Here is a 27,043-nt window from a genome sequence, read left to right as displayed (position 1 = left end):
TTTCATTAAACTAGACCTACCCAGTTCCTGCAACCGTTCTTCTTATGTTTTAGCCTCCAGTCCCCTAATCCTCTTTCTTGCTCTTCTCTGCACTCTTTCCAGAGTCTCCGCATCATTTTTTTTTTAAATATCGTGGGGATCAAAAATGGGATGGGGGATTCCAGCTAAGATCTTACCAGGACTTCGTAAAGCTCTTTCAGATGCAGATACAGACGAACAGAGTCGGTAAGGACCTTGGAGGTCATCTAGTCCACTCTACCCACCCCCGTCCCTAGCAGGAGACCCTATACCATTTAACAGATTAACAGAGTTGGAAGGGACCTTGTAGATCATCTAGTCCAACCCCCCATCCAAGCAGGAGACCCTGCAGCATTTCTGACAGATGGCAGTCCTGTCTCTTCTTGAGAACCTCCAGGGATGAAGCTCCCACAACTTCCGAAGTCTTGTTGTTCCACTGGTTAATTATTCTCCCTGTTAGGAAATGACTCCTGGGTTCAAAGTTGAATCTCTCCTTGTTATTTTCCATCTGTTATTCCTTGTCTAGAGCCAAGGTGGCGCAGTGGTTAAATGCAGCACTGCAGGCTACTGCTAGATCAGCAGGTCAGCGGTTCAAATCTCACCGGCTCAGGGTTGACTCAGCCTTCCATCCTTCCGAGGTGGGTAAAATGAGGACCCAGATTGTTGTTGGGGGCAATATGCTGACTCTGTAAACCGCTTAGAGAGGCCTGAAGGCCTATGAAGCGGTATATAAGTCTACTGCTATTGCTATTGCTTTGGGAAATAGCTTGACACCCCCTCCTCTCTGTGGCAGCCCCTCAAATATTGGAAGGCTGCTGTCATGTCTCTCCTCTGCTCCTTCTCCTCCCTAGACTAGCCAGGCCCGGTTCCTACATAGGGTAGGGTCTCCTGCTTGTGAAGGGGGTTGGGCTGGATGACCTCCAAGGTCCCTTCCAACCCTGTTAATCTGGATCTGTAGGTTTCAGCCTCCAGTCCCCATGTCATGTCTGTTGCTCTTTCATCTTTGCCTTCTGCAGGGTCTCAGAGGCGGCTGGGTGGTCCAGCCGCCAGTGCCAGCCACCCCCCCTCCCCCCCCCCCCCCCGCCACGGAAGCTCCCTGGGGGCTCTGCCCACGCTCAGTGGCCGGCCCCGCCCCGGCTGAGCTCCACCCGCCCTAAGCCTCCCAGCAACCGGAGCCACCCGAAAAAAGCAATCCGAGGACGCGGCGGCGGCGGCGGCAGCAGGTTTGGCATTGGGATAGGGAGGGCTTGGGGTACCTGGAGAGCATCAGTCCGGGGGGAGCGGATTCTTATTCCGCCCTTCCCGTCAGGGCTGGAGTAGCCGGACCCTCCTTCCCTCCTTCCCTGGGAAATTGGGGTGCCATTTGGGGGCAAGGCGGCGGGTTTGGGGAGGGGGCGAAGGGTCCCGGAGCTTCGGGCGGGGTGGGGGATGCTTTGGAAACGAGCCCCCTTGCGCCTCTTTAAAGGGGCGCAGAGGCGATGCCGAGCGGAGAAAAGGGGAAAGAAAGACGTCGCTCTTCTCCCGTATGGGACCCCCACTCCCATCGCCCTTTCCCGGAGGACTGGCTGGGGATGATGGGGAGGGCGGCTAACCTGGGGGGAAAGGGGGAAATCGAGGTTGGTTTTCAGGGGAGGGGCAGAGAGAGAGACCCCCGTCCTGCGTCCGCTGCCCCCCCTTCGCCGGGCAGAAGCGGCCACGAGATGCAGGGGGTGCCGCTTCCTCCGGCTGAGCCCCCCGGGTTTTCTCCGGGGGTCCCTCTGGGGAGGCTGTCGGGAGGGGGGGTCGCCTCCCCCCGCCCCGTCCCGTGAGTCGGGTCTCTGGATACTGTGTGAACTCGGGGAAGGGTCAGTTCATCAGCCGGCTTCTAATCGCTTGTAGGAGTTTTTGGAGCTGACGAAGGAACCGGAGGAGGCTCCCCAGAGGTCATCCAGACGGCACTGGAGGAAGCCTCTTGTTCTTGGGGAAGGGAAGGGCCTGCGGTGGTCGGTTGGGGGGATGGACCCGAAAGGGGGGGGGGGAGGCTGGAGGTGTGTGTGTGTGTGTGTGTGTGTGTGAGAGAGAGAGAGAGAGAGAGAGAGAGAGAGAGTCTCTCCTTCCCTCCCTCCCACTTTTGGGCATAGGGCAGGTGAAATGGGCATCTGGCTGGTTCTTCAGGACGGGCAGGACTGTGGCATTGGGCTGAGAAGCACCCAGGAAGGGCAGCATTGGCACCTCCCTCCTCCAGGCGCAGCCAGAGGGGACCCCCCCCCCCAAAAAAGGATTGCTTCCTTCCCTTCCTCACGATTCCTCACTCGAACCTTTTCCCCTACACTGTCCCTGAGAGAGGTCACTCCAGCCTCTTCTTGAAAGCCTCCAGGGACGAAGCTCCTACAGTTTCCAAAGGCAACTTCTGTTCCCCGGATTTAGATTAGATTAAATTAGCAATAGCAATAGCAGTAGACTTATATACCGCTTCATAGGCCTTTCAGGCCTCTCTAAGCGGTTTACAGAGAGTCAGCATATTGCCCCCAACAATCCGGGTCCTCATTTTACCCACCTCGGAAGGATGGAAGGCTGAGTCAACCCTGAGCCGGTGAGATTTGAACCGCTGACCTGCTGATCTAGCAGTAGCCTGCAGTGCTGCATTTAACCACTGCGCCACCTTGGCTCTAAATTAGATTAGAGTCACCGAGTGGGAGCCTTGGGAAATAGGTTGACAGCCTCGTTGCAGAACATCAAGAGATGGGACTGCGAGATCAAGATAAGCTTTATTTTGGCCAAAAGGTCCAATAAGAGGTAACAATTTCTAACATCTGGACAGAAACCCGTAGGACAGAAACGGTTTCTTTTATACCTTTCTAAGAGCGATGCGTAGACAGAAATGCTCAACTTCACTTCTTAATGGTTACCTTGAGCAGAAAAGAACTTACGCATTAGCTCAGTGTTTCTCAACCTTGGCAACTTGAAGATGTCTGGACTTCAACTCCCAGAATTCCCCAGCCAGCGAATGCTGGCTGGGGAATTCTGGGAGTTGAAGTCCGGACATCTTCAAGTTGCCAAGGTTGAGAAACACTGCATTAGCTAACATTGTCTTGAGCCACCACTGCTAGCGAAGCCCCACCCACCTCTGGGGATCAAAGGAGATGAATAGTTGTGGCAGGCCTGTGGTGAGAGAGATAGGAACATTTTTGCCGCAATGCCACCCACCCTCCACTTATGCGTGGGCATCCCCACATGAGCCCCGCCCCGGTGCATGCATGGCAGGGACCTGACTGGTGGGAGGCACACACACGTGCGCGGTGGAGGTGAGCGAAGGTGACGGCTCATGTGCCTGCAGAGAAGGCTTTGCATGCCCCTCCCCCCCCAGTGGCGCGCATGGCCTAGAATCCCTACCTATGTCACGCCTGCAGTCATATTCCTTTTAGGAATATCTTTGGCCCCCCACTCTCTCTCTCTCTCTCTCTTTACTAGGCTGTTTCATTAGTGGGGGAATTGGGACAGGGGGTCAGTAAGGAGTAGAATGTGTTGCTGTCAAAATCAAACATTCCTTTCTAGAAGCCCAAGGTCATCCTTTGTCTCCGCACCTGACCGGAACTAGATGGGTGGAAATGCCAGCGTGGCAGAGGAAGATTGGACCATGGGATGGGCTTGTGGGCGTGGGGGAAAGATCTTGAACTTTCAACTGGGTGGGGGAAACCGGGAAGCTTTCAGATTCGGGTTTCCCACAGACGTACCAACATGTCTCTCTTATTAAATTGGGACTTTGATGAAAGCTCTGCCTTGGATTCTGATTTAATTCTGGATGATATTTGGAACGCTGATAACCTAGTCAAAACAAGGGTGGGTTCCTGCCACCATTACTGTGAAGTAACCATCCTCTGCTACCACATGTGATGTTCCCGTGGTTCGCCTCATGAGGCCAATGTGGAGAAAAGACACGGACACGAGCTCTTCTCAGAATGAGGCGACCAAGATTGGGGTCTGGAAGCCCCTTTTATTGAGATAGGACAAAGGCAGGAGGAGCAATCAGCATGTGATTTAAGACAGCCTGTCAAAGTACAATTACTAATCTACTGCTCAGGGAAGTTCTGTCTGTATATGGTCAAATCCTGGTCAGGATGTTGTGTTATGCATTATCAGGATGTTATGGAGTACTATCAGGATGTTCCGTACTTTAGGAGTTTGTTTTTTCCTATGTGGTTCAGTGTGGCCGCACATGCCCTGTTATGCACTGGGCCATGGGTGAATAGAAAGTTACAAGCTGCATGGCATTGGGAGGGGAAAGGGCATGTGTGGGAGTAGCTGGCTCACATAGTTCATGTTACATGAGGCTGCATAGTGAGTCCTGGCCGTTTAGGCCGGAAAGATGTTTCTGGTGCGATGTTTTGCATCCCTGTGTATGTGTGTTTCAGACAGCAGAAACTGCCCTGCAGACAGACACCCGGAATGGATTTCAACACATTACTACCAGTTCGGTGCCCGAAAAATTTTGCGTGCGTGTTCTCGCTTCGCTTTTGCACTTGAAACGGTCTGCCCATGCGCACAACATTAAAAAAGGAATGAAAATTACATTTTTTCCCAATGGAAATTGTTCTGCGCATGTGCAGAACAGAAAATCAAGATGGCGCCGCCGAGGATAGAACTAGTACTATGGACACGTGTCCGCCGGAATTACTACCTATTCGGCTGAACCGTACCGTACCGGTAGGAACCCACCTCTGAGCCACAAGTGGATCCAGGTCAACGGCCCTAGAATTTGAATTTGGGAACTCAATATATGCAATGCTGACCCACGTCAAGGCCCCCATTCGAAGCCTTGTCGGAAATGGCGTGGATGAAGTGTCTGTGCCGTTCGAGGGTTGGGGTCCAGAGGCTTCCGTGTCGTGGGTGGCCCTTTAGCCAGGTTATATGTTCGGGGTGTCTCGTACCGCACGATTTCTGACAGAATGACAAGGCCTTAAATGTGGCTCCTGATGAGATCACGGCCTCCGTTGATGTGGCGTCCCTGTTCACATCCCTCCCTCCCCCCACTTAGCGTCGGAAGTGATAGGTAGAAAACTAGGCGAAGAAAGAACACGGATCAGAGCAATCTAATCAGGACACAAACCGTGAAGCCACTTCAATATTGTCAGTGCAACGTCTTTCACATCCAGAAGGGAAACTGTTGTGGCCTGTCAGATGAGGAGGAGTTGGGGAGAGCCTAGGTGGCCTCCGAAGGCATTGTAAGGCTCTGATAAGGAAACAGCATCGGAGACAGAGCTTTCCGTCCTCCCCCAAGGGGAGAGGCAGCTGTCTTAGGGGCCTGAGCTGAGGGATGAGGTTCCAAATAGCATCCAAAAGTAAATCAGAGTCCAAGGCAAAGGATTCCTCAAAGTTCCAATTTAATTAAGAGAGCCATGTTGGCACATTGGGGAAAACTCGAATCGGGAAGCTTCCCGGTTTTCCCCACCCAGCTGAAAGTTCAAGATCTTTCCTCCCACACCCACCAGTCCATCCCATGGTCCAATCTCCCACTGCCATGCTGGCAATTCCACCCATCCAGTTCCGGTCAGGTGCAGAGGTGCAGAGACAAAGGATGACCTTGGCTTTCTAGAAAGAATGTTGTTATGGCTACATGTCATCTAACTCGGTACAATCCTCCCCTCCCATTTCCCCACCATAGAAAATGCATGGCAGAATAATAGAAAGTGTGGCAGGCCAGAGATCCAAAAGAAAATACGGATGCAGGCCTGACAGGGGGAGGAACAGATGGGGCACATCCAGGGGTGGGATTCTACCGGTTGAGACTGGTTTCGAGCGAACCGGTAGCTCCGACTATCAGCTGGAAGCGAACCAGTTCGCTCTGACTTTCAGCTGGGCCCACCTGCCCCTGTGCTATACTCACCCATATTCCCTTTTCTGAAGCCCAGCTGACAGGCACGGCGGAGTGGATTGCCATGCCTCAGCTGTTCTCCTCCCCAGCAGTAATGCGGAAGGTGCGCACATGTAGTCAGCGAACTGGTTGTTAAACTGGTAGGATCCCACCCCTGGAGACATCGCATATATGCAGAGAGGAAAGGAGAGGAGAGCAAAGGAAATCAATAAGCCGGCTCTCAGGGGAAAGCAGAAGTAGATATAGTTCATACCTTTTTTTAATGAAAATTATCAGTACTTTTGATCAGTGACGTCATCAAAGTAAACAAAGCCACGCGCTGATTACGTCACCAGATCATGCCCCCTAAGCGGAAGTGACGTGCACAGCCCCCACCCTCCGGATGTGACGTGCATACCCCTCCTCCCCGGCTGGGGTGTGCATAATTGACCCCACATGGTGCAGGTTTCACAAGATCATAACCCTAGCCGGATATGTGTAATGGCCTAAGCCCATAATGATGAGTAGCTCTAACAGATAAGTTGTTGTGCAATATCCTAGCCCTATTTTTTCAGATAAGACGTGTTGAAACTTACCCCATCAAGAAAGATGCCAAGACTCCGTGTACATGATTAGTTTAACCCTAGATTAATTCTATGGACATTCAAGGGTGGTGGGAGTGGGGTTGTGAAATAAAAAAATGTTTTTTATTTGTAATCAATCTCCCAAGGGCTGCATTTAAACCCACTTTTTTCCCTAGAAGGAATTTATTTCTAGGCAATGTTGGTTTTAATTTTTGTTGGGGAGGAGGGGGCTGTGCACGTCACTTCCGCTTAGGGGGCATGATCTGGTGACGTAATCAGCGCGTGGCTTTGTTTACTTTGATGACGTCACTGATCAAAAGTACTGATAATTTTCATTAAAAAAAAGGTATGAACTATATCTACTAGCAGATGTAGACGCTAGCCAGAAGATGGAAGAGAAGGAGGAGAAGGAGAGGATGAAGAAGGGGAAGATGGAGAGGAAGATGAAGAGAAGAAGGAGGAGATGGAGAATGAGAAGAGGACGTAGAGGTAGAAGAAGGAGAAAGAGAAGATGGAGATGGAAGAAAAGGAGAGGATGAAGAAGGCAAAGATGGAAAACGAAGAAGGAGAAGAACGAGGAGATGGAGGGGAAGAAGGAAAAGAGTGAGATAGAAAAAGAGAAGATGGAAGAGGAGAAAGAGATGCAAACTTTGCAATATGAATTTAGAAATCTACGTGATTTTTTTTTTTGACATTGAAGCATCATTGCTTGCGAAGGCGGGCAAAAACGGCTGGTTCTTGTAACTACCGATCCGGCGAACCAGATTAAAATTAACCTCCAGTTTGCCCGAACTGGTCCAAACCAGCTGAATCCGACCCCTGGATGAGGAGGAATTAGCTAGCAGTCTAGTAGACATAACAAAGAGCTCTCCCATGGGAACCATCCCAACAGGTGGCAGTTGGAGGAGGAACAGACATCACCGAGGATCCCCCCCCAACTGTTTTGATTGGATAATGTGACCTGTGACATTTGGGGAAGGAAACGTTTACTCTTTTAATTATCCTTTAACCGCGGGAACTTTTTAGAGTTCTGATTTCTTCAGATGAGTTACTCAGAAAGTTGACAGGAGGAAGAAACAGCGAGGCAATTCCCATTTTTAGATGTACTGTATTTTTCGGAGTATAAGACGCTCTGAAGTATAAGACACACCTAGCTTTTGTGGAGGAAAACAGGGGGGGGGGGAATCTGCTTCTGCCTCCCAGCAATTTGCCTCCTTGCAACGAACAGCAAACAATACAGACAATATACATTGTTTGTAGTATTACATTTCAGACTATACTTCTACAGATGCTGTTAAAATTGACGTGGCTTTCTGGAAGTAAATGTTATTCTCAGCTATTTAAAAGAAGAGACAATAGCAGTGGGCCTCTTCAGATCAAGCATTTATTTTCAAATCTGTGAAGTTTCCAAAAGATGCCCTCAGTAAATTATGAGCCTCGAGACAAAGTTCAAAAGAAATCCAAGCATTTGTTAGGAGCAGCACTTTGGCATTTTCTTCTGCCGTGGAGCCAAATCTTATTTCCGCTTAATGGTGTCTGAAAGTTCTGTGTCTCCCTTCCCCTCCATCTGTGTCATAAATCACATCCACCAACGAGGTGTTGCGGCAGACTATGAACTTGCGCACCTCACACGCCCAGCTGCAGAAATATGAGATCTGACTCTCGCCAAAGGTATGCATGGAATTCTCCTCCCTTTTCTATGTCAGCTTGATCAAAGTCATGGGAATGCTTTACAAGTTGACGTGTGTTTACCACCAGTTGATCAAGTACTTAGAAGGCGAGGGCTGAGTGACAGCCAATGATTTAAAAGCCAGCCGTCAATGGCACCCCAAGCAATATCTAAAAAGCCACGTACAACTGCACCGCATAAGTACCACACACAGAACCTCATACACTCACTCTGCTCGAGAGACGTTCTCTGAGGATGGGCTCCGGCACGAGTCTGAAAGTGCGGGAGACAAAACCTTTGGTCCTGGTGAGTGGCCCAAATTGGATCCCGCCACAGTATCCTGGCACACGTATATATTTGCCTTCATTTCACAACAATTGCTTTTGTTTGGAAACCACTGATAGACTTTGTGCTCGAGGTGGAACAAAAGAAAACTTCGATTCTGGGTTTTTGCCGATTAGATAGATCTGTTGTTACGGAAACGGCTAGTTTATATTACTATGTAAAAGTAAAAAGTTGAAGTTTGGTGTTACAGCATTGTGGCATTTTCTTCTGCGGTGGAGCCAAATCTTATTTCCGCTTAATGGTGTCTGAACTTTACCCGTGTCTCCCTTCCCCTCCATCTGTGTCATAAATCACATCCACCAACAAGGTGCTGCGGAAGGCTATGAACTTGTGCACCTCGCACGCCAGCTGCAGAAATATGAGCCGAGGTGGCGCAGTGGTTAGGGTGCAGTACTGCAGGCCACTTCAGCTGACTGTTATCTGCAGTTCAGCGGTTCTAATCTCACCGGCTCAAGGTTGACTCAGCCTTCCATCCTTCCGAGGTGGGTGAAATGAGGACCCAGACTGTGGGGGTGATATATGCTGACTCTGTAAACCTCTTAGAGTGGGCTGAAAGCCCTATGAAGCGGTATATAAGTCTAACTGCTATTGCTATTCTACTGCACCAAAGGGAGTCTTTCTCCCACCCCACTTTCCCTACACTTTCCCCATACTTCTTCCCACAACTGACTCATACTTATGACGACGTCAATGTCCTAGGAATCTGTGATCCTCTTTTGCAACCTTCGGACCAGCAAAATCAAGCGGGGGGGGGGGAGCCAAATTCACTTTTTGGCAAATGGGAGGAAAATGGTGAGGGGGATTTTCCTGCCTTCTGCCATCCTTCCCTCAGTCTGTTCTGAGCTCGAGGAATGGATGACAGCAGTGGTGGGTTTCCTAATGTTTTGTACTATATTTATGTTTTCTATTGCGTGTCTAGGAATTGCCCACATGGGTATCTTATCATTTAGTTTGTATTGATATTTTTTCCAGACCCGCAGTAGAGCATTCCTTAAAATATGACTTTTAAAGTTCTTATCTACCTTTTTGTCATATAGCAAGTAAGCTTGACAACCATATACCAAATCGTGCTCTTCGATATTAAGTATTCTATCCTCTGTTAAGTTAATCCAGTCACTAATTACCAATAAAACTACTGCTTCATAATATAGTTTTAAAGTTTTAAAGTTAATATAGTTTTATAGTTTTGAGTCCCCTTTGGGGAAAAGGGCGGCATATAAATGAAATCAAATCAAATCAAATCAATCAAATCAAATTTGGTAATTTCAAACCTCCTCTCTCACGCACATCTTGCATTATTTCTAGTTTTATTCTCGGCTTCTTCCCTGCCCATACAAATTTATTAATGCCCTTATGCCATTCTTTGCATCTTTTTAAAGTATTGGTGTCATTTGAAAAAGAAATAAAAATTTAGGTAGAACATTCATTTTCACTGCTGCTATTCTTCCCAGCAGAGATAATTGTAATTTCCCCCAATTTTTCATCTCTGTCTGTATGCTACGCCATAGTGGCTCATAATTCTACTTATATAGTTTCCCATTTGAGGTTGAGATGTAGACTCCTAGATATTTAACCTTTTTAACTATTTCACATCCTGTCGTTCCTTCTAATTCTTCCCTTTGATTAATGTTCATACTTGTAACTAGCATCTTTGTTTTCCCTAAATTTATTTTAAATCTGGTACTACTGGTTTGCACAAAAGCATCCAGGCAGATGGGTGGAGTCTCCCGCTGTTGCTACTACTGCTTCGTCCGATCCAGGCCGAATCAGGAGCAACCCACCTCAGCAGGGCAGGCAGGAGAATCCCCCTCCCCATTTCCCTTCTGGTCACCGAAAAGCCTCCCGTGGGCCTCCCCAAAAGAGGGGGAAAGCAAAGCAGCTGGATGCGGAGCTGCCGGCTTCAGGGAAGCAGCCCAACAAACAGAAGCCCCCCCACCCAGAAAAAGACGGGCAAAAGCAGTCTTTGCCCTGCCCCAAGGGGCCAGCGGGTTGCAGTGCAGCTGGATGGTTCCCCCTCCCTCACGCCACCACTCATGATGGCCACGCCCATCTTCCCCGTCTTATTTTCAAGGTAGGGGTAATATTAGGTCCACCCCCCCCCAAAAAAAATCAGGGTTGGGCTTGTTATTGGGCTGGCTCCTGTTTCTGGAGAAACATGGTGACAACTGTGTGACTAATACAATAAGCGCAGCACTTCACATAGCAACACGCCTGCAGGGGTGAAACAACTTACCTCTGCTCTGAGTTTGCAAATGTGAGCCCAGGCATAGCAATAGCAATAGCAGTTAGACTTATCTACCGCTTCATAGGGCTTTCAGCCCTCTCTAAGCGGTTTACAGAGTCAGCATATTGCCCCCAACAACAATCCGGGTCCTCATTTCACCCACCTCGGAAGGATGGAAGGCTGAGTCAACCTTTGAGCCGGTGAGATTTGAACAGCCGAACTGCCGAACTAGCAGTCAGCTGAAGTAGCCTGCAGTGCTGGACTCTAACCACTGCGCCACCTCCACGCATGTGCAGAAACATTCCGTGCATGCGCAGAGTGTCAAAAACAGGGCACTCTGATAGTGGTGGCGGAGCCTCCCACTGCCACCACTATCAGTTCGCCCGAACCAGATAAAACCGGCTGAATTGCACCACTGCACACCTGGCAAGAAAAGTGGGAATGTGGAGCAGATTTAGAAACTGTTTTGTTTAGAGACAGCAACTTTGGCTCCCTGTTGTGGTTGTAAGTCAAGGGCTACGTATAGTGTAGGTGGCGTAGGAAGGGCTGAGATGGGACCTTCCTTCCGGAAAAACTCTTATCCGTTCCCCATCTGACCTTCTGCCTTTCTTCTCTCTTCCCAGGGAGATGGCACAGCCCACCCAGTGGTTCTGGGGAGAGGAATACTGGCTACCTCCAGGGTTCACCTGGGAGGACCTGCAGGACACGGAGGACATCCGCTATCCCCAACCCCATCACCTCCTGCTCTGCCTCCCCATCACTCTCCTGCTGGTCGCCCTCCGGTTCTTCTTCGAAAGGCAAGCTCTTGGCCGGCTGAAACCGTCTCATCGCATGAGGATGAGAGACCCCCCCCCCACGTGTTTGGAGAAAACTTTCCTTCCCCTTTCCGTTCAAAAGCTGCAAAAAAGAGGAATGTCCTGTTTCTATCCCTCGCCAGCGCTTTTGAGAAACATGCACACATTCCTCCCACCAGCCAGCTGATTTCCGAGTCCCTGCCACGCATGTGCGGGGGGTGGGATGCACATGACAGGTGCACATGTATGAGCAGAGGGCACGCATGCGTGGGGATGAGGGCGGTGCAGGGGCCCCCCATGGCCCGATTTTGCTCCCAGGAAGCTGCAGGTATGCCTACTAGGCCCAAAAGGGGGTGTGGTGGGATTGTGGCACATGTGCGCGGGGAGGGGGGATAAGCTGATCACCCTGAAATCATGTTTCCCTAAACATAAGCCCTAGTGCTTATTTTTTAGCCCTAAACAACATAATACTAGGTCTTATTTTTGGGAAAGCATTATATTTATTGTTCCTATTAGCTACTTAGTCCAGGAACTCGTGTCATTGGGGTACAGTGTGAAATTCAGCAAAAGGGCCCTTCTGGACTTGACTGCTACCTGTTCGTTCAAGAGGAGCCAGGAGCCTTGGAGGACCCCAAAATTCAGCCCAGGTTCTGTTTAAGTTAGCAGGCGCATACCCCACAATTGCACAAAGGCCCTCCTGGCCATGACCACCACCTGGGCTTTGAGCAGGAGTCCAGGAGAACCCCCAGATCACACACAGCGTCTGTTTGGGGCAGTGCCACCCCATCCAAGACCAGAGGTGGCCATTCTCCCTGGGCCCAAGAACCTCAAATCCAGAGCCATTCATAGCCCCATTGGATGCCTAAGTTGACCGCAGAGAGGATGGATAGAAGACAGGCTTAAGATACAGAAGGATCTTGACAAACCTGAACATTGGGCACTATCTAACAAAATAAAATTCAGTGGTGAAAAGAGTCAGGTTCTACATTTAGGCAAGAAAAACGAAATGCACAGGTACAGTATAGGTGGTACCTTGCTCATTAGTAGTAACTGTGAGAGGGATCTTGGAGTCCTAGTGGACAACCATTTAAATAGGAGCCAGCCCTGTGCAGCAGCTGCCAAAAAAGCCAACACAGTTCTAGGCTGCATCAACAGAGGGATAGAATCAAGGTCACGTGAAGTGTTGATACCACTTTATCAGGCCTTGGTGAGGCCACACCTGGAATCCTGCATTCAGTTTTGGTCTCCACGATGTAGAAAAGATGTGGAGACTCTAGAAAGAGTGCAGAGAAGAGCAACAAAGAGGATTAGGGGACTGGAGACTAAACCATATGAAGAACGGTTGCAGGAACTGGGTATGTCTAGTTTAATGAAAAGAAGGACCAGGGGAGACATGATAGCAGTCTTCCAATATCTCAGGGGTTGCCACAAAGAAGAGGGAGTCAAGCTATTCTCCAAGGCACCTGAGGGCAGAACAAGAAGCAGTGGATGGAAACTAATCAAGGAGGGAAGCAACCTGGAACTAAGGAAGAATTTCCTGACAGTTAGAACAATTAAGTTATAACAGAAATTGCCTCCAGAGATGCTCCAACACTGGAAGTTTTGAAGAAGATGTTGGATAGCCATTTGTCTGAAGTGGTGTAGGGTTTTCTGCCTAGGCAGCAGTTTGGACTAGAAGACCTCCAAGGTCCCTTCCACTTCTGTTATTCTATTCTATTCTATTCTATTCTATTCATCGGTCTCGTTTTCTTTGTGTTGGCTTCCTAGTTCCTGCTCTTGAGTGGCGCATGAAACGAGAAAGCCAAGGGCTGGTTAAATTTGGCCAGTCTTTGTCTAACTCAGTCCAGTTGTCTGAATACCCGACCTGTTCCTTTTCTCAGGAAAATCGCCATCCCCTTGAGCAGACAACTAGGTTTGCGAGAAAAGGTGAGGCGGAAACCTCCTCCGAACCCCATCCTGGAAGCTTTTTACAGGAAGCGGAGGAAAAGTCCCGCCAAGGTGAGTTTTGTTCACACAAAGGTGTTGGGAGGTGTGGCTCAGACTCTGGACCTGGATGTCCCAACTGTGGGTGGACCAACATTGCGTGGACGGCTGAGCATCTCTGTCCTGACCGAGGCTTCCCAAGGGCCTGAATCAAACTCCTGGTCCCGTCAAAAAACCCTTTGATTAATTGACTGTGAATTCTGCTCCTTCACACCCAGCGAAGTCTTTCAAGGGGGGATTTACAGTCACAGACCTTATCTGGTTTGGGAGGATTTACAGTCACAGACCTTATCTGGCTTGGAGAGCTGCCAGGCCAATCTCTGCAGAACTTGGCAAGGAGCCTCGGAGAGTCATGGACCAATTAAGCAAACTACTGTATAAGACGCACAAAGGTTTTGAAGAGGCATTTTTAAAAAAAAAAAAAAAATTGCACTCTGCAAACCTCCCAAAAACGGCCTGTTTTTTTTGCAAAAATGGTCCTGTTTTTTTTTGTCAAAAAAAAGGGCAGGATTAGCCTTTCGGAGGCTTATAGAGTCCTCCTGGGGGCTGGGGGGGAAAAAGCAAAATTGAGCAAAAAAATGGAGCTCTCGGGAAACTTCCCAAAAGCTATGCAAGGCCATTTTGGTGAAGGGGGCGGGGTTTTGGGAGGCAAAAAATGCTGTATTGTGTATGACGCACCCAGATTTTCAGCCTCGTTTTTGAGGGGAAAAGGTGCATCTTATACTCTGAAAAATAGGGTAATTGTCTCCTGCAAACTCCACTCCCCTGTCGCTCCTCTTTTATTTCCCCTGGGAGGGGCCATTCATCGCCCACCTGTGGCCTTACTCCCATGTTCTTTAGCTGTTCCCTTCGTCTGGCAGCTCTGCGCATGCGCACACTGGGAACAGGCTCCAGCTGTTCTTCTGCCTCACTGATGTCTGACTCCGAAGGCAGCTGATAACTGTCAGATGGCCCTGGCCCCCTCTCTGCCTCCGACACAGAGCCCTCGTCCGAGCCTTCCCCAGACTCCAGGACTGGCCCAGGTTCCTCCCCAACCCTCCTCACTGTCTGCATCTGCTGCCAGCTCCATAAACATCTGGCCTTGGATAAAATATTGTAAAGTAAAACTTTGAGGTTCGAGGTTCATTTTATTTATATGCCGCCCTATTCCCGGCGGGACTCAGGGCGGCGCACAAACCCAAGGAGGGGAAGGGAAACACAAGAACTACAACAAAAGGTACAGGGAATTTAAAACAACCAACAGCCACACGATTCGAGAGGGGAAGGGAACTCATCGACCCCAGGCTTGCCGACACAGCCAGGTTTTAATGGCTTTCCGGAAGGCCTGGAGAGAGATGAGGGTCCGAATCTCTGCGGGGAGTTCGTTCCAGAGGGCCGGAGCAGCCACAGAGAAGGCCCTCCCCCGGGTAGTAGCCAGGTGGCATTGGCTGGTAGATGGCACCCGGAGGAGGCCAGCCCTGTGAGATCTAATGGGTCTGTGGGAGGTAATTGGCAGCAGGCGGTCTCTCAAGTACCCAGATCCAAAAGTAAAGTAAAACTTCAAAAGCTTCCATGATAGGAGAACAAGAACATATTCAAAGGCAGAAGACTAGAAAGTCTATGCAGATTCTCAGCCATCCAAGTCCTGGTGGTCCCAAAGGTGCTTTTTTGATCAAGAGGCAACTGGACTTTCTTGTTTTATTCTTTTGAAGACGTTTCGCTTCTCCTCCAAGGAGCTTCTTCAGCTCTGACTGGATGGTGGTGGAATGGAAGGATTTATACTCCTTGCAGACAGCTGGTCCTTTGCATCCTTTTAGTGGGTCCTTGAGGCCACCTGGGGGTTTATCTCAGGTGTCCTCAGGGGTGGGGCAAATGGGGGCGGGGCCTTCCTGCAGCTGCTGACGACATCCTCTGTCTCCAGTCTACAACATGGTCCACTCAGCCATCCCGCAGAGGCCAGGTGGCCGTGGGCTTTGGCTGTGCAACCTTTCTCACCTGCTTCTGCCTCCTTCCTTCCAGGAAGACCTCGGCGGCTTAGCCAAGCAGTGCGACCTCCAACCGAGGCAGGTAGAGCGGTGGTTCCGATGCCGGCTGAATCAGGACCGGCCCAGCTTGACCAAGAAATTCTGTGAAGCCACGTGAGCGGACATTCCTGGGGCAGGGCAGACAACGGGCAGCCCACGGGCACAGGGCCTCCTTTTGCACCCAGCAGGAAGGGGAGGGGGAGGAGGAGGGGAAGAAAGAGGAGTGGGAGGAAGAAGAGGAGGAGGGAGGGGGAGGAGGAGGGGAAGAAAGTGGAAGGGGAGGAAGAAGAGGAGGAGGAAGAGGAGGAGGGGAAGAAAGGAGGGGGAGGAAGAGGAGGGGGAGGAGGAGGAGGAGGAGGGAGGGGGAGGAGGGGAAGAAGAGGAGGGGGAGGAAGAGGAGGAGGCGGGAGAAGGAGGAGGAGGGGAAGAAAGTGGAAGGGGAGGAAGAAGAGGGGGGAGGAAGAGGAGGAGGCGGGAGGAGAAGGGGAAGAAAGAGGAGGGGGAGGAAGAGGAGGAGGAGGGAGGGGGGAAGAAAGTGGAAGGGGAGGAAGAAGAGGGGGGGAGGAAGAGGAGGAGGGGAAGAAAGGAGGGGGAGGAAGAGGAGGGGGAGGAGGAGGAGGAGGAGGAGGGAGGGGGAGGAGGGGAAGAAAGAGGAGGGGGAGGAAGAAGAGGAGGCGGGAGAAGGAGGAGGAGGGGAAGAAAGTGGAAGGGGAGGAAGAAGAGGAGGGGGAGGAAGAGGAGGAGGGAGGGGGAGGAGGAGGAGAAGAAAGTGGAAGGGGAGGAAGAAGAGGAGGGGGAGGAAGAGGAGGCGGGAGGAGGAGGGGAAGAAAGAGGAGGGGGAGGAAGAGGAGGAGGCGGGAGGAGGAGGTGGGAAGAAAGTGGAAGGGGAGGAAGAAGAGGAGGAGGCAGGAGGAGGAGGAGGGGAAGAAAGAGGAGGGGGAGGAAGAGGAGGGTGGGGGAGGGGAGGAGGGGAATAAAGTGGAAGGGGGGGAAGAAGAGGGGGGAGGAAGAGGAGGAGGCGGGAGGAGAAGGGGAAGAAAGAGGAGGGGGAGGAAGAGGAGGAGGAGGGAGGGGGGAAGAAAGTGGAAGGGGAGGAAGAAGAGGGGGGGAGGAGAAGGGGAAGAAAGAGGAGGGGGAGGAAGAGGAGGAGGAGGAAGAAGAGGAGGCGGGAGAAGGAGGAGGAGGGGAAGAAAGAGGAGGGGGAGGAAGAAGAGGAGGCGGGAGAAGGAGGAGGAGGGGAAGAAAGTGGAAGGGGAGGAAGAAGAGGAGGAGGCAGGAGGAGGAGGAGGGGAAGAAAGAGGAGGGGGAGGAAGAGGAGGGTGGGGGAGGGGAGGAGGGGAATAAAGTGGAAGGGGGGGAAGAAGAGGGGGGAGGAAGAGGAGGAGGCGGGAGGAGAAGGGGAAGAAAGAGGAGGGGGAGGAAGAGGAGGAGGAGGGAGGGGGGGAAGAAAGTGGAAGGGGAGGAAGAAGAGGGGGGGAGGAAGAGGAGGAGGGGAAGAAAGGAGGGGGAGGAAGAAGAGGGGGAGGAAGAGGAGGAGGAGGGAGGGGGAGGAGGGGAAGAAAGAGGAGGGGGAGGAAGAAGAGGAGGCGGGAGAAGGAGGAGGAGGGGAAGAAAGTGGAAGGGGAGGAAGAAGAGGAGGGGGAGGAAGAGGAGGAGGAGGGAGGGGGAGGGGAAGAAAGTGGAAGGGGAGGAAGAGGAGGGGAGGAAGAGGAGGAGGCGGGGGGAGCGGGAGGAAGAAGAGTGGGATTGCTGCCTACTTATACTCCAGTCAAGGAACTACCAACTCAGACAAATAAGTTAAGAGGAGCCTAATCAAGAAAGGTGACGGCACAAGGCAAATCACTGGTAGATAACAGAGAGCGAACCCCATCCTCCTCCACACTGAGAATGTTACCTAGTTGGGTCATAAAATGCCTGCAAGAAAAACCAACAAGCTCAGAGGTCATTCAGGACCCCCACAGTTCTCCTCCTCCTCCTCCTCTTCCCCCTGTCCAACGTGCCCTGATGGGTTCTTTTCCCCCCGATTGTTTTCCAGATGGAGAGCCACCTATTACACCATTTCTCTGTGTACGGGCTTAGCTGTCCTTTACAACGTGAGTTCCAATTTCCCCCACTTCTCTTGTCAAACACCCCACCCCACCCTCCATCACCGTTGTAATACAGCTGGTGACCTTCTCAGGCCCCCTGATATCTACTAGCCTCCTTTCTGATTAGAAAAAGATGGGGGTTGCAGAAGGGCAGGGGGTCCGTTTTTCAACCTCAACTATCAAACACCTTTGGCGACTGCAATTGCTTCGTGGTCTCCTTTCCCTTCCGTCGTCCCCCTGCAAAGGAGGCTCCAGAAAAGCACAGGTGGGCTGGCGTGACATGATTCCTAATGACCGGCGTCTCCTTGCAGAAACCCTGGTTATGGGACCTCCGCAAATGTTGGGTCGGGTACCCCCAGCAGGTAAGGAATCAGGTGACTTTGGAACAAACTTTTCGGTCGTGGCCCGCCAGCGGTCAGTGAGGAGGGTTGGGGAGGAGCGTGGGCCAGTCCTGGAGGTTGGGGAAGGCTCGGACGAGAGCTCTGCGTCAGAGGCAGAAGGGGGCCGAGGCCGTCTGGCAGTGATCAGCTGCTTTCAGAGTCAGACAGCAGTGAGGCAGAAGAACAGCGGGAGCCTGTTCCCAGTGTCCGCATACGCAGAGCTGCCAGACGAAAAGAACAACTCAGAAATCAGGGTGGACTTGGGAGAAAAGCCACAGGTGGACGGTGAATGGCCCCTCCCATAGGACATCAAAGAGGAGGGAAAGGGGAGAGGGATTCTGCAGGAGACAATTCGTTCGTCTGGTCGTTAGATTCGTTTCAGGAGTGTGTAGATCTGTCCGTGAATCTCAGAGACTCTGTGCCCAGCCTTTCCTTGCACAGCGCCTCCTTTGGAAAATAGTTCCATGGCAGCTTTCCAAGATAGATGAGGTCTGTGGTCATAAATACTCCTTTGAAAGACTCTGCCAGGCCTTGGCTGGATGTGAAGGAGAGGAATTCACATTTGTTTAATAAAGGGGGTTTTGTCGGGACCAGAACTCTGCCTCCTGCTTTTTTTGGGGGAAGTCCAAGTCAGAACAGTTTCCATGGAAAAAATCTTCCTGAATAACAACCTCTTTTGCAGAAAACTGCAACACAGGTAGTCCTCAAATTACAACGGTTCATTTAGCGACTGTTTGACGTTACAAGGGCACTGGCAAGAGAGACTTAGGGCCAATTGTTCACACTTAACACCTTCCTGGCATCCCCAGGATCACCGGATCACACAATTCAGATGCTCTGCTGCTGACTCTTATTTATGACGGTTTGCAGTGTCTCCTGGGGTCAGGCGATCCCCGTTTGCGAAGCAAAACCCATGGGGGAAGGTAGATTCGCTTTACAACCGGGTGGCTAACTTAACGACGGCATCGATTCGCTTCACAACCCTGGGAGGAAAAGTCGTTAAAAAAAACTGGGCAAAACTCACGTAACGACCGTCTTGTCCGGCAACAGAATTTTTGGGGCTCCATTGTAGTCAGAAGCTGAGGGCTATTTGTAGTTGTAAGTCAAGGACTCTCTGTATAATAAAATGAAATGCCTTTTTTTTTTTTTACAATAATACATTCAAACCACAGGGCTCAGTTGTGCTCCTAAATTAAGAACAACCTATATTATTGTCCCAAGCATGGATTTTTTTTCAAGAGGCAACTGGACTTTCTTGTTTTATTCTTCTAAAGGCGTTTCGCTCCTCATCCGAGAAGCTTCCTCAGCTCTGACTGGATGGTGGGGAAGGGAAGGATTTATACTCCTTGCAGACAGCTGGTTATTTGCATCCCTTTTAGAGGGTCGTTGAGGCCACTTGGAGGTTTATCTCAGGGGTCCTCGGGTTCACCTTGGAACTGCTGAATTGACCGGGTTGTAGACTGGAGATAGAGGAGGTCATCAGCAGTTCCAAGAAGGCTCCACACCCATTTACAACACTCAGGTGACCCGGAGGACACAGGTAAATCTCCAGGTGGCCTCAAGGACCCTCTAAAAGGATGCAAATGACCAACTTTGTCTGCAAGAAATGTAAATCCTTCCATCCTCCATCAGAGCTGAAGAAGCTTCTTGGATGAGGTTCCAAATAGCACCCAAAATTAAATCAAAGTCCGAGGCAAAGGATTCCTCAAAGTTCCAGTTGATGAAGAGAGCCATGTTGGTACATCTGGGAAAACCCGAATCTGAAAGCTTCCCGGTTTTCCCCACCCAGTTGGAAGTTCAAGATCTCCCCCCCCGCCACACCCACAAGTTCCACCCCATGGTCCCATCTCCCACGGCCATGCTGGCAGCTTCCACCCATCCAGTTCTGGTCAGGTGCAGAGGTGCAGAGACAAAGGATGACCTTGGATTTCTAGAATGTTGTTATGGCTACCTATCATCTAACTCCTCACAATCCCATCTTCCCACCATAGAAAATGCATAGTAGGATACTAGAAAGTGTGTCAAGCCAAAGATCCAAAAGAAAAGATGGTTGCACCTACATTATTGCCGAGTTTGAATTACACGGCCCTACTAGTGTTTAGTCGCGTGAAAAACACAATTTTATTGTTGCTCTTGGGAGGTGGGATTGCACCGCACCATTCCTGTTCCTTCTGCCTCTTCCCCCTTTCGTGTGTTGCAGCCGCTCCAGACCAGCCTTTTGGGCTACTACCTGGTGCAGTTCTCCTTCTACTGCTCCTTGCTCATCTCGCTGCCTTTTGACGTCAAACGGACGGTAGGTGATTTCCGGCGGAAGAGACACGGTTGGTCAGGAAACCCCGGTTCAGATCCAAGAGGAACATGGTTCCACCTTTCGGGTTGTTTCCACCCCCCCACCCCGCGAAGCATTTATGTCTTATGTTCAACACTTGTCCCCATCTCATCAAGAAGAACTCGGGCCGGCTATTTTTAAAACCACGCAATCAATCGATCAAAAAGTGCAAAAAATGTGAATGCTGATTTGGCATCTCTACAGACGCAATGCATCTATCTATTATGAAAACCTTGCTGCGATCTTTAAGTAGGCAAAAGAATGCACTGTAGGGGCAGCCATGTTTTACCCAGGGTACCTCAAAATGAGTGAACTTACAGAATCTGTCCCAAATCAGGGACCCGGGACTGACGAGGGAATGAAATTGGGGAAACTTGTGTCTGCTTCAGTGCTACTGGCTGCTGCGGAGACACGAACTTCATTTGCAAGGTTCTGTGACAGTTTCCCAGCCAGTCTTGCAATCCCCTTGCTACCTCCCCGATTCAGCAGCAGCTGCTGCTTATCTGCCTGTTAGGAAGGGAAGAGGAGGGAAGAGATGAGGGGAAGGGATGGGAAGAAGGCAAGAGAAGGGGGGAGAGGAGGGATGGGAATAAATGAAGGGGATATGAGGGGAAGAGAGGAAGGGGAGGGATGAAGGGAAGGGATAGGAAGAAGAGGAGGGGAGGGATAAGGGGAAGAGAGAAAAAGAAGGGGAGGGGAGAGGAGGGATGAAGGGAAGGGATGGGAAGAGATTAAAGAAGGGGGAGGCAGGGATGAGAAGGGATAGGAAGGAGGGAAGAGGAGGGGAGGGATGAAGGAAAGAGATGGGAAGAGATGAAGGGAAGGGAGGGGAAGAAGGGAAGAGAAGGGGAGGGAAGAGGAAAGGAGGGATGAAAGGAAGGGATGGGAAAAAATGGATATGAGGGGAAGGGGGGATGAAGGAAAGAGATGGGAAGAGATGAAGGGATGAGGGGAAGGGATGGGAAGAAGGGAAGAGACGAAGGGGAGGGATGAGAAGAAGTGAAGGGGGGATACAAGGGGAAAGGAAACAATGAAGGGGAGGAGAAAGGATGGATGAGGGAAGGGAAGAGATGAAGGGAAGGGAAGGGGAGAGGAAAGGATGGGATGGGGAGGAGAGAGGAGGGATGAAGGGAAGGGAAGAAGGGGAGGGAGGATATGAGGGGAAGGAAAGAGAAGAGGAGAGGAGGGATGAGGGGAAGAGAAGGAAAGGGGAATTGTCCAATGCTCCTTGTCAGTTTCCAACCAGATGCGCAGAATGAAGCTGGAAGCCAGAATCTCTTCCATCTGCGTTTCTGACCCCCCTCGGTCGTTCCCTTTCTCGCCTGAAGGGTGAGGAGCCCTCTAGTTCCTCTCGAAGCCTTTCCCCCTGGGTGAGAGGCTGTCCGGCCTCCACGGAGCACCTTCAAAAACCCCTCCGTCCCGCCCTCTCCTCTCCCTGCAGGACTTTCCCGAGCAACTCCTGCACCACCTGGTCACCCTCGTCCTCATCGGCTCCTCGCTCTGCTTAAACTGCCTCCGCATCGGTTCCCTCATCATGTTCCTCCACGATGTTTCGGACTGCCTCTTGGAGGTAACGGGATCCTTAACGGAATCAAACTACAATTCCCAACCCTCCATCCTGGGAGGGGAGAATCTGCTAGGCGCTGCAGTTGAGACCCAGAGAAAAAGGCCAGCGCCCATGTTCCGAACGATAAATCAGCCGAGTCCCGCCTCTGCGTTTGTCACAGAAGGAACCACGGACACTCAGCCAATTTCTGCTCCCCTTTCTTCTCTCTCTCTTTGTGTCCGCAGACCGCCAAGATGTTTACTTACCCAAAGTGGCAGAAAACCTGCGACACCCTCTTTATCACTTTCTCAGCGGCATTCCTGGTCACGCGCATGGGGATTTTCCCTTGCAAGTACGTTTCGGGGAGATGTGGAAAAAGGGCCGGGCTTCGATAGTGATAATTGGGATGCCCGTTGCGACTTTTTTCGATAACTCTCTCCCACATTGGGACCCACCCGTTTATCATTGATATATTCAAATATCTGTTTGAACTAGCGTGTAAGCCCAACCAGCCACCATCCCTGGGTCGTAGCCCAGGGACTGGGCCACGGCCCGTTCAGATCCGGGCTGCAGAAGTGGCAGGCGGGCACCTGTGCCCGCGCAGCTCCGTTAGTGCGAGCAGCGGGTGAACCCCTGCAGTTCTTAAGCGACTAACAGGATTGTTAGTTGAACCTGCTTTCCCCCGTGGACTTGGCTGGTCAGAAGGTCACAGAAGGACGTCACGTGACCACCACCCCTCCCGGGACACTGCAACTGTCATAAATGTGAGTCAGTCCCCAAGGGTCCGAATTTTGATCACACGGCTATGGGGATGCTGCGAAAGTCGTAAGTATGAAAAACAGTCATAAGTCACCTTTGTCAGTGCTGTTCGAAGAGTTACCCAATGAACTTAGAAGTCAAGGGCTACCCGATTATTCATTCATTCTTTCATTCATATTTTCATTCACACAAACACACATTCATTCATTCATTCATTCCATTTCCATGCAGCCCATCGGCCCCTCAAAATGAGCCAAGGTGGCGCAGTGGTTAAATGCAGCACTGCAGGCTACTTCAGCTGACTGCAGTTCGGCAGTTCGGCTGTTCAAATCTCACCGGCTCAGGGTTGACTCAGCCTTCCATCCTTCCGAGGTGGGTGAAATGAGGACCCGGATTGTTGTTGGGGGCGATATGCTGACTCTGTAAACCGCTTAGAGAGGGCTGAAAGCCCTATGAAGCGGTATATAAGTCTAACTGCTATTGCTATCAAACAACTCCTTAGGGAAATAAAGGCTTGTGGGTAGAGAGCTTGGCTTGAATGATTAAACTGTTGCAACAGCCACAGAAAGTTGCTACCGCCAGTGCTCGATTATTGTCTGCCTCGCTTAGCAACCATTCACACTAATGACAGCGAGGAAACGTTAACTTTGGGAGACGGCCTCGCGTTTACAACCTTTGCTGGTCTGTAAAGCAGAGAGCAAAAAAGGGATGCGGTGGCTCAGTGGCTAGGATGCTGAGCTTGTCGATCAGGAAGGTCGGCAGTTCGGCGGTTCGAATCCCTGGCGCTGCGTAACGGAGTGAGCTCCCGTGACTTGTCCCAGCTTCTGCCAACCTAGCAGTTCGAAAGCACGTAAAAAAATGCAAGTAGAAAAATAGGAGCCACCTTTGGTGGGAAGAGAACAGCGCTCCGTGCGGCTTCGGGAGTTGAGTCATGCCGGCCACATGACCACGGAGATGTCTTCGGGCAGCGCTGGCTCTTCGGCTTTGAAAGGGAGATGAGCAGTGCCCCCTAGAGTCAGGAACGACTGGCACACACCTGCGAGGGGAACCTTTACCTTTACCTAAAGCGAAAGCCAGATCATAAGAGCACGGAGGGTTTCACCTACGACAACCAGAATTCCTTACTGCATGCATTATACTTTTTTAAAAAGTACAGGTAACTTTTTTCCTTCCTTTTTCTCCCCCAAGGATTATTTACAACACATATTATTATTCCATGGAGATCTACCAGCCGTTTTTCGGCTACTACTTCTTAAACGGCCTCCTGATGGCTCTTCAGCTCCTCCACGCCTTCTGGTCCTACCTGATCATTCGCATGGTTTATCGGTTCCTGCTCTGTGGCACAGTAAGGGCAGAAAGGGGGGCACCCGGGCAGGTGGGTGCGTGTTTGGGGGAGGGGGGAGAGGCCTACAAACTGCTAGCACCTCACCCCAAATGCCAACTGCGTCAGGGGGAGGAGAACAACTTCCTGCCAAACGTTTCCTGGCTGTAGAGAGGGAAGCTCTGCTTAACGTCCGTTACTGAATCGAATCATTGTTTTCCTGTCTTTGCCATCAAAAAAGATATTGAGGGACGGAGCTGGCCACAAGAGGCCTTAATTGTGGGTTTCGACGATGGAAGAGAATCATTACCAGCACTCTTGCTATGCCCAGGAGCTATTCTGGCCTAGGCTTCCTGGGAAAGCATCAATCACAATCTTTAGTCCCCCAAACCCTCTTTTATTGATACGGCTGTGAATTATGGTGAAAGCCCGCAAGGCTTCGCAAACAGTCCGTGAAGATCCTGACAGATGTCTGCTCGAGTTGCCACAGCCTTTCAGGAGAATGTTGACAAACAGCCACCTTCTCTCCCTGGGAATCCTGCCTGATGGCCAAATGCAGATCAAGGCCAAACCTAGAATCTAACTCTGTACCATCCCCTCTCCCATTTCCCCACCACAGAAAATGCATAGCAGAATAATAGAAAGTGTGGCAGGCCAAAGACTCAAAAGAAAAGAGGGCTGCAGGCCCGACACCACCTCTGTGTCCCGTCCCCCAAAGATTTCTGCCTTCCGGTGGTCTCCAGTTCCTCCTCTTCTCTCTTGCAGATGGAAAAGGACCTGCGGAGCCACTCAGAGGCCAGCGAGGATGAGGTGGCCCACCGGGAGATGACGCAGAAAAACAGCACTGTGGATCCCCAGCCCAACCGCCCGGCGGTCACCCGGAGAACGCCTGTGTAGATGGATGGCGGGAATCCCCCTTGTGGCGTTCCCGCCGAAGCCAGATAGCCCCAGCCTGCTCTGCTCCTCGGTGCTGCTCTCGCCCCCCGGCCCTGACCTCTGACCTTCTCCTAGACCTGGAAAGGGGGGTCATTGTTCAAGTACAACACCCCCCAGGCCCGCCTCAAATCGTGTGCCTGGTTCTGTCTCATTGCCCGATCTTTTAGTGGCCCTCCGAAGCTCACGGCAGCAAGAAGCCGCAAAACCTCTCCAGAAGATCGGGAGCGATCCTGGTGGAAACCTCTGGGAGGAGGGGAGGGGAGTGAGGTGGGCCTGGGTAGCCCAGCCCCGAGAAGGAGACAATGATTCTCTACCCCACCCACAAGCAAGGGCGGAGTCTCCTGAGAGCCCCGTGTTGGGCAGGGGGAGAAAGAGGGTGAGAAGATGCACGTGAGGCATCGGCTTGGGAATGGGATGAGTCGCCATGCTGAATTCGCCAGGGCTAATTCGCCGTTTCCAACGCTCCACGGCTATTTCGCCAACAGGACAATTCGCCGCAGGACAATTCAGCAGCTCAATTTAATTCAAATTCCTTCCCTTCTTTCTTCCTTAACTACATTACTTCCCCCCCTCCCAAAAAAAATACAAAACTGGAACGGTTGAATTCCCAGCCTCCTCTGCCCTGCCATCCCTATAGCATAACCTATGATTGTGGGTAAGATAGCCTTCTCCTACTCCAGGAGGTTTTCGTAGCGACTCACCAGGCTAAATCCTGCCAAGGGTCCTAAGTAGAGAAATTTAGCTTCAGGGCAGAGTTTCATAGGGGTCTCTTACAGTGGTGGGTTTCAAAAAATTTTCGAACCTACTCTGTGTGTGGCCTCCTTTGTGGGAGTGGCTTGCCGGCCATGTGACCTGGTGGGAGTGGCTTGCCGGCCATGTGTTTTATTTATTTATTTATTTATCTCTCTTTCTCTCTCTCTCCTTCCTTTTGTCTCTCTGTCCTTTTTTCCTTTCGTCTCTCTCACTTTTTCTTTTTTTTTCTTTTTTTCTTTATTTCTTTCTTCCTTTCTTTCTCTTTCTCTCTCTGTGTGAGTCTGTGTGTGTATGTGTGTGTGTCAGTGGTGGGTTTCAAAAATTTTTGGAACCTCTTCTGTAGGTGTGGCCTGCTTTCCGGGTCCACTGGTGGAACCTCTTCTAACTGGTTCGGTAGATTTGACGAACCGGTTCTACCGAACTGGTGCGAACCGGTAGGAACCCACCTCTGGTCTCTTGGGACCATTGTCATTGAACGACCCCCATAATCCCTTGCGGGGTGAAGTCTGGGCAAGGGAATGGAGCTGAGAGTTTTAATGGCCGGATGCCTTTCCCTGTCGCCAAGGAGGAGTTTTGTTCAGCTGATACATTCTCATTGTGCCCAGAGAGAGAAATACCTGCCTCTACCTAGGATCGAACTCCCAGCCTGCTGATTGTGAGGTGAGAGCTTCCCCTCTAGGCCACCCCACCACTCCTACAAGGGGCTCTTGAGATGCAAGAGAAATTGTTTCAGCCTGCATTTTCAGAGGACGAAACTTCATTTGCGTTTCCCAAAAAGAAATGTCCACTGCAGTTTCTCCCCACAGAGTTTGCATGTCTTCAAATATTGTCATGTACCACACACACACACACACACACAAAAATACACACCCATTACTGGTATTCCCTGACTTACAACAGTTTGCCTGGTGACCATTCAAAGTTACAATGACACTGGAAAAAGGGACTTACGACTGTTTTTTTCCCCACACTTAATGACCGTTACAGCATCACTGTGGCCACCTTAGCAAAATTCGGACACTGGGCAACTTGGCTCGTATTTATGACGGTCGCCGTGTCCCGAGAGGGTCACGTGATCCCCTTTTGCGACCTTTCAAGAAGCCAGATTCGCTTAAAAACAGGGTGACTAACTTTATCAACGGCAACAATTCCCTTAACAAACACTGGCAAGGAAGGTTGTAAAATGGGACAAAACTCTCTTAACAAATGCCTCACTTAACAACAAAAATATTTGGGTTCCATTGTGGTCATAAGTCGAGGACTGTCTACACACACGCACACGCCTGTCCTGTCCTGTCCTGTTCTAGTCTATTCTATATTCTATTCTGTTCTGTTCTACATTCCATTCCATTCCATTCTAATTTTCTATCTTCTCTTCCCCCTATTGTGTTGGCCACAGGGATGCTGCCACAGTTATTAAGTGTGAAAAAGAGTCGTAAATCCTTTTTTTTCAGTGCCGTCATAACTTCAAACGGTCACTAA

The 27,043-nt window shown here is 50.8% G+C and overlaps 1 protein-coding gene across 2 annotated transcripts; it reads left to right on the top strand.

Moving 5' to 3' along the window:
* Positions 1-939: 939 nt before the first annotated feature.
* On the top strand, positions 940-25,399 carry CERS4 (ceramide synthase 4). 2 transcript variants are annotated; one of them, XM_032239031.1, is made up of 11 exons: positions 940-1,241; positions 11,294-11,467; positions 13,345-13,462; positions 15,446-15,564; positions 17,486-17,543; positions 17,849-17,899; positions 20,118-20,210; positions 21,688-21,816; positions 22,038-22,144; positions 23,740-23,896; positions 24,638-25,399. In XM_032239031.1, exons 2-11 carry the CDS (start codon positions 11,298-11,300, stop codon positions 24,767-24,769), a joined length of 1,134 nt encoding a protein of 377 aa, XP_032094922.1. In that variant the 5' UTR covers positions 940-1,241; positions 11,294-11,297; the 3' UTR covers positions 24,770-25,399. The 2 variants fall into 2 exon arrangements, with proteins under 2 accessions (XP_032094922.1, XP_032094930.1); XM_032239039.1 differs by lacking the exon at positions 940-1,241 and adding an exon at positions 2,612-2,793.
* Positions 25,400-27,043: the final 1,644 nt, after the last annotated feature.

This window comes from Thamnophis elegans, chromosome 1 (genome assembly GCF_009769535.1).
Source record: "Thamnophis elegans isolate rThaEle1 chromosome 1, rThaEle1.pri, whole genome shotgun sequence".
In the NCBI taxonomy this organism is placed as follows: domain Eukaryota; kingdom Metazoa; phylum Chordata; class Lepidosauria; order Squamata; family Colubridae; genus Thamnophis; species Thamnophis elegans.
Note: the sequence above shows the minus strand (reverse complement) of the source record. Positions and strands in the feature narration are given on the sequence as shown.

Excerpts from the sequence above, each read along its gene's own strand:
- CERS4 (XM_032239031.1), top strand. The coding sequence starts at position 11,298 with ATGGCACAGCCCACCCAGTGGTTCTGGGGAGAGGAATACTGGCTACCT. Across the intron at positions 20,211-21,687 it reads CTTTTGACGTCAAACGGACG|GACTTTCCCGAGCAACTCCT; the intron begins GTAGGTGATTTC and ends CTCTCCCTGCAG. Across the intron at positions 21,817-22,037 it reads TTTCGGACTGCCTCTTGGAG|ACCGCCAAGATGTTTACTTA; the intron begins GTAACGGGATCC and ends TTGTGTCCGCAG.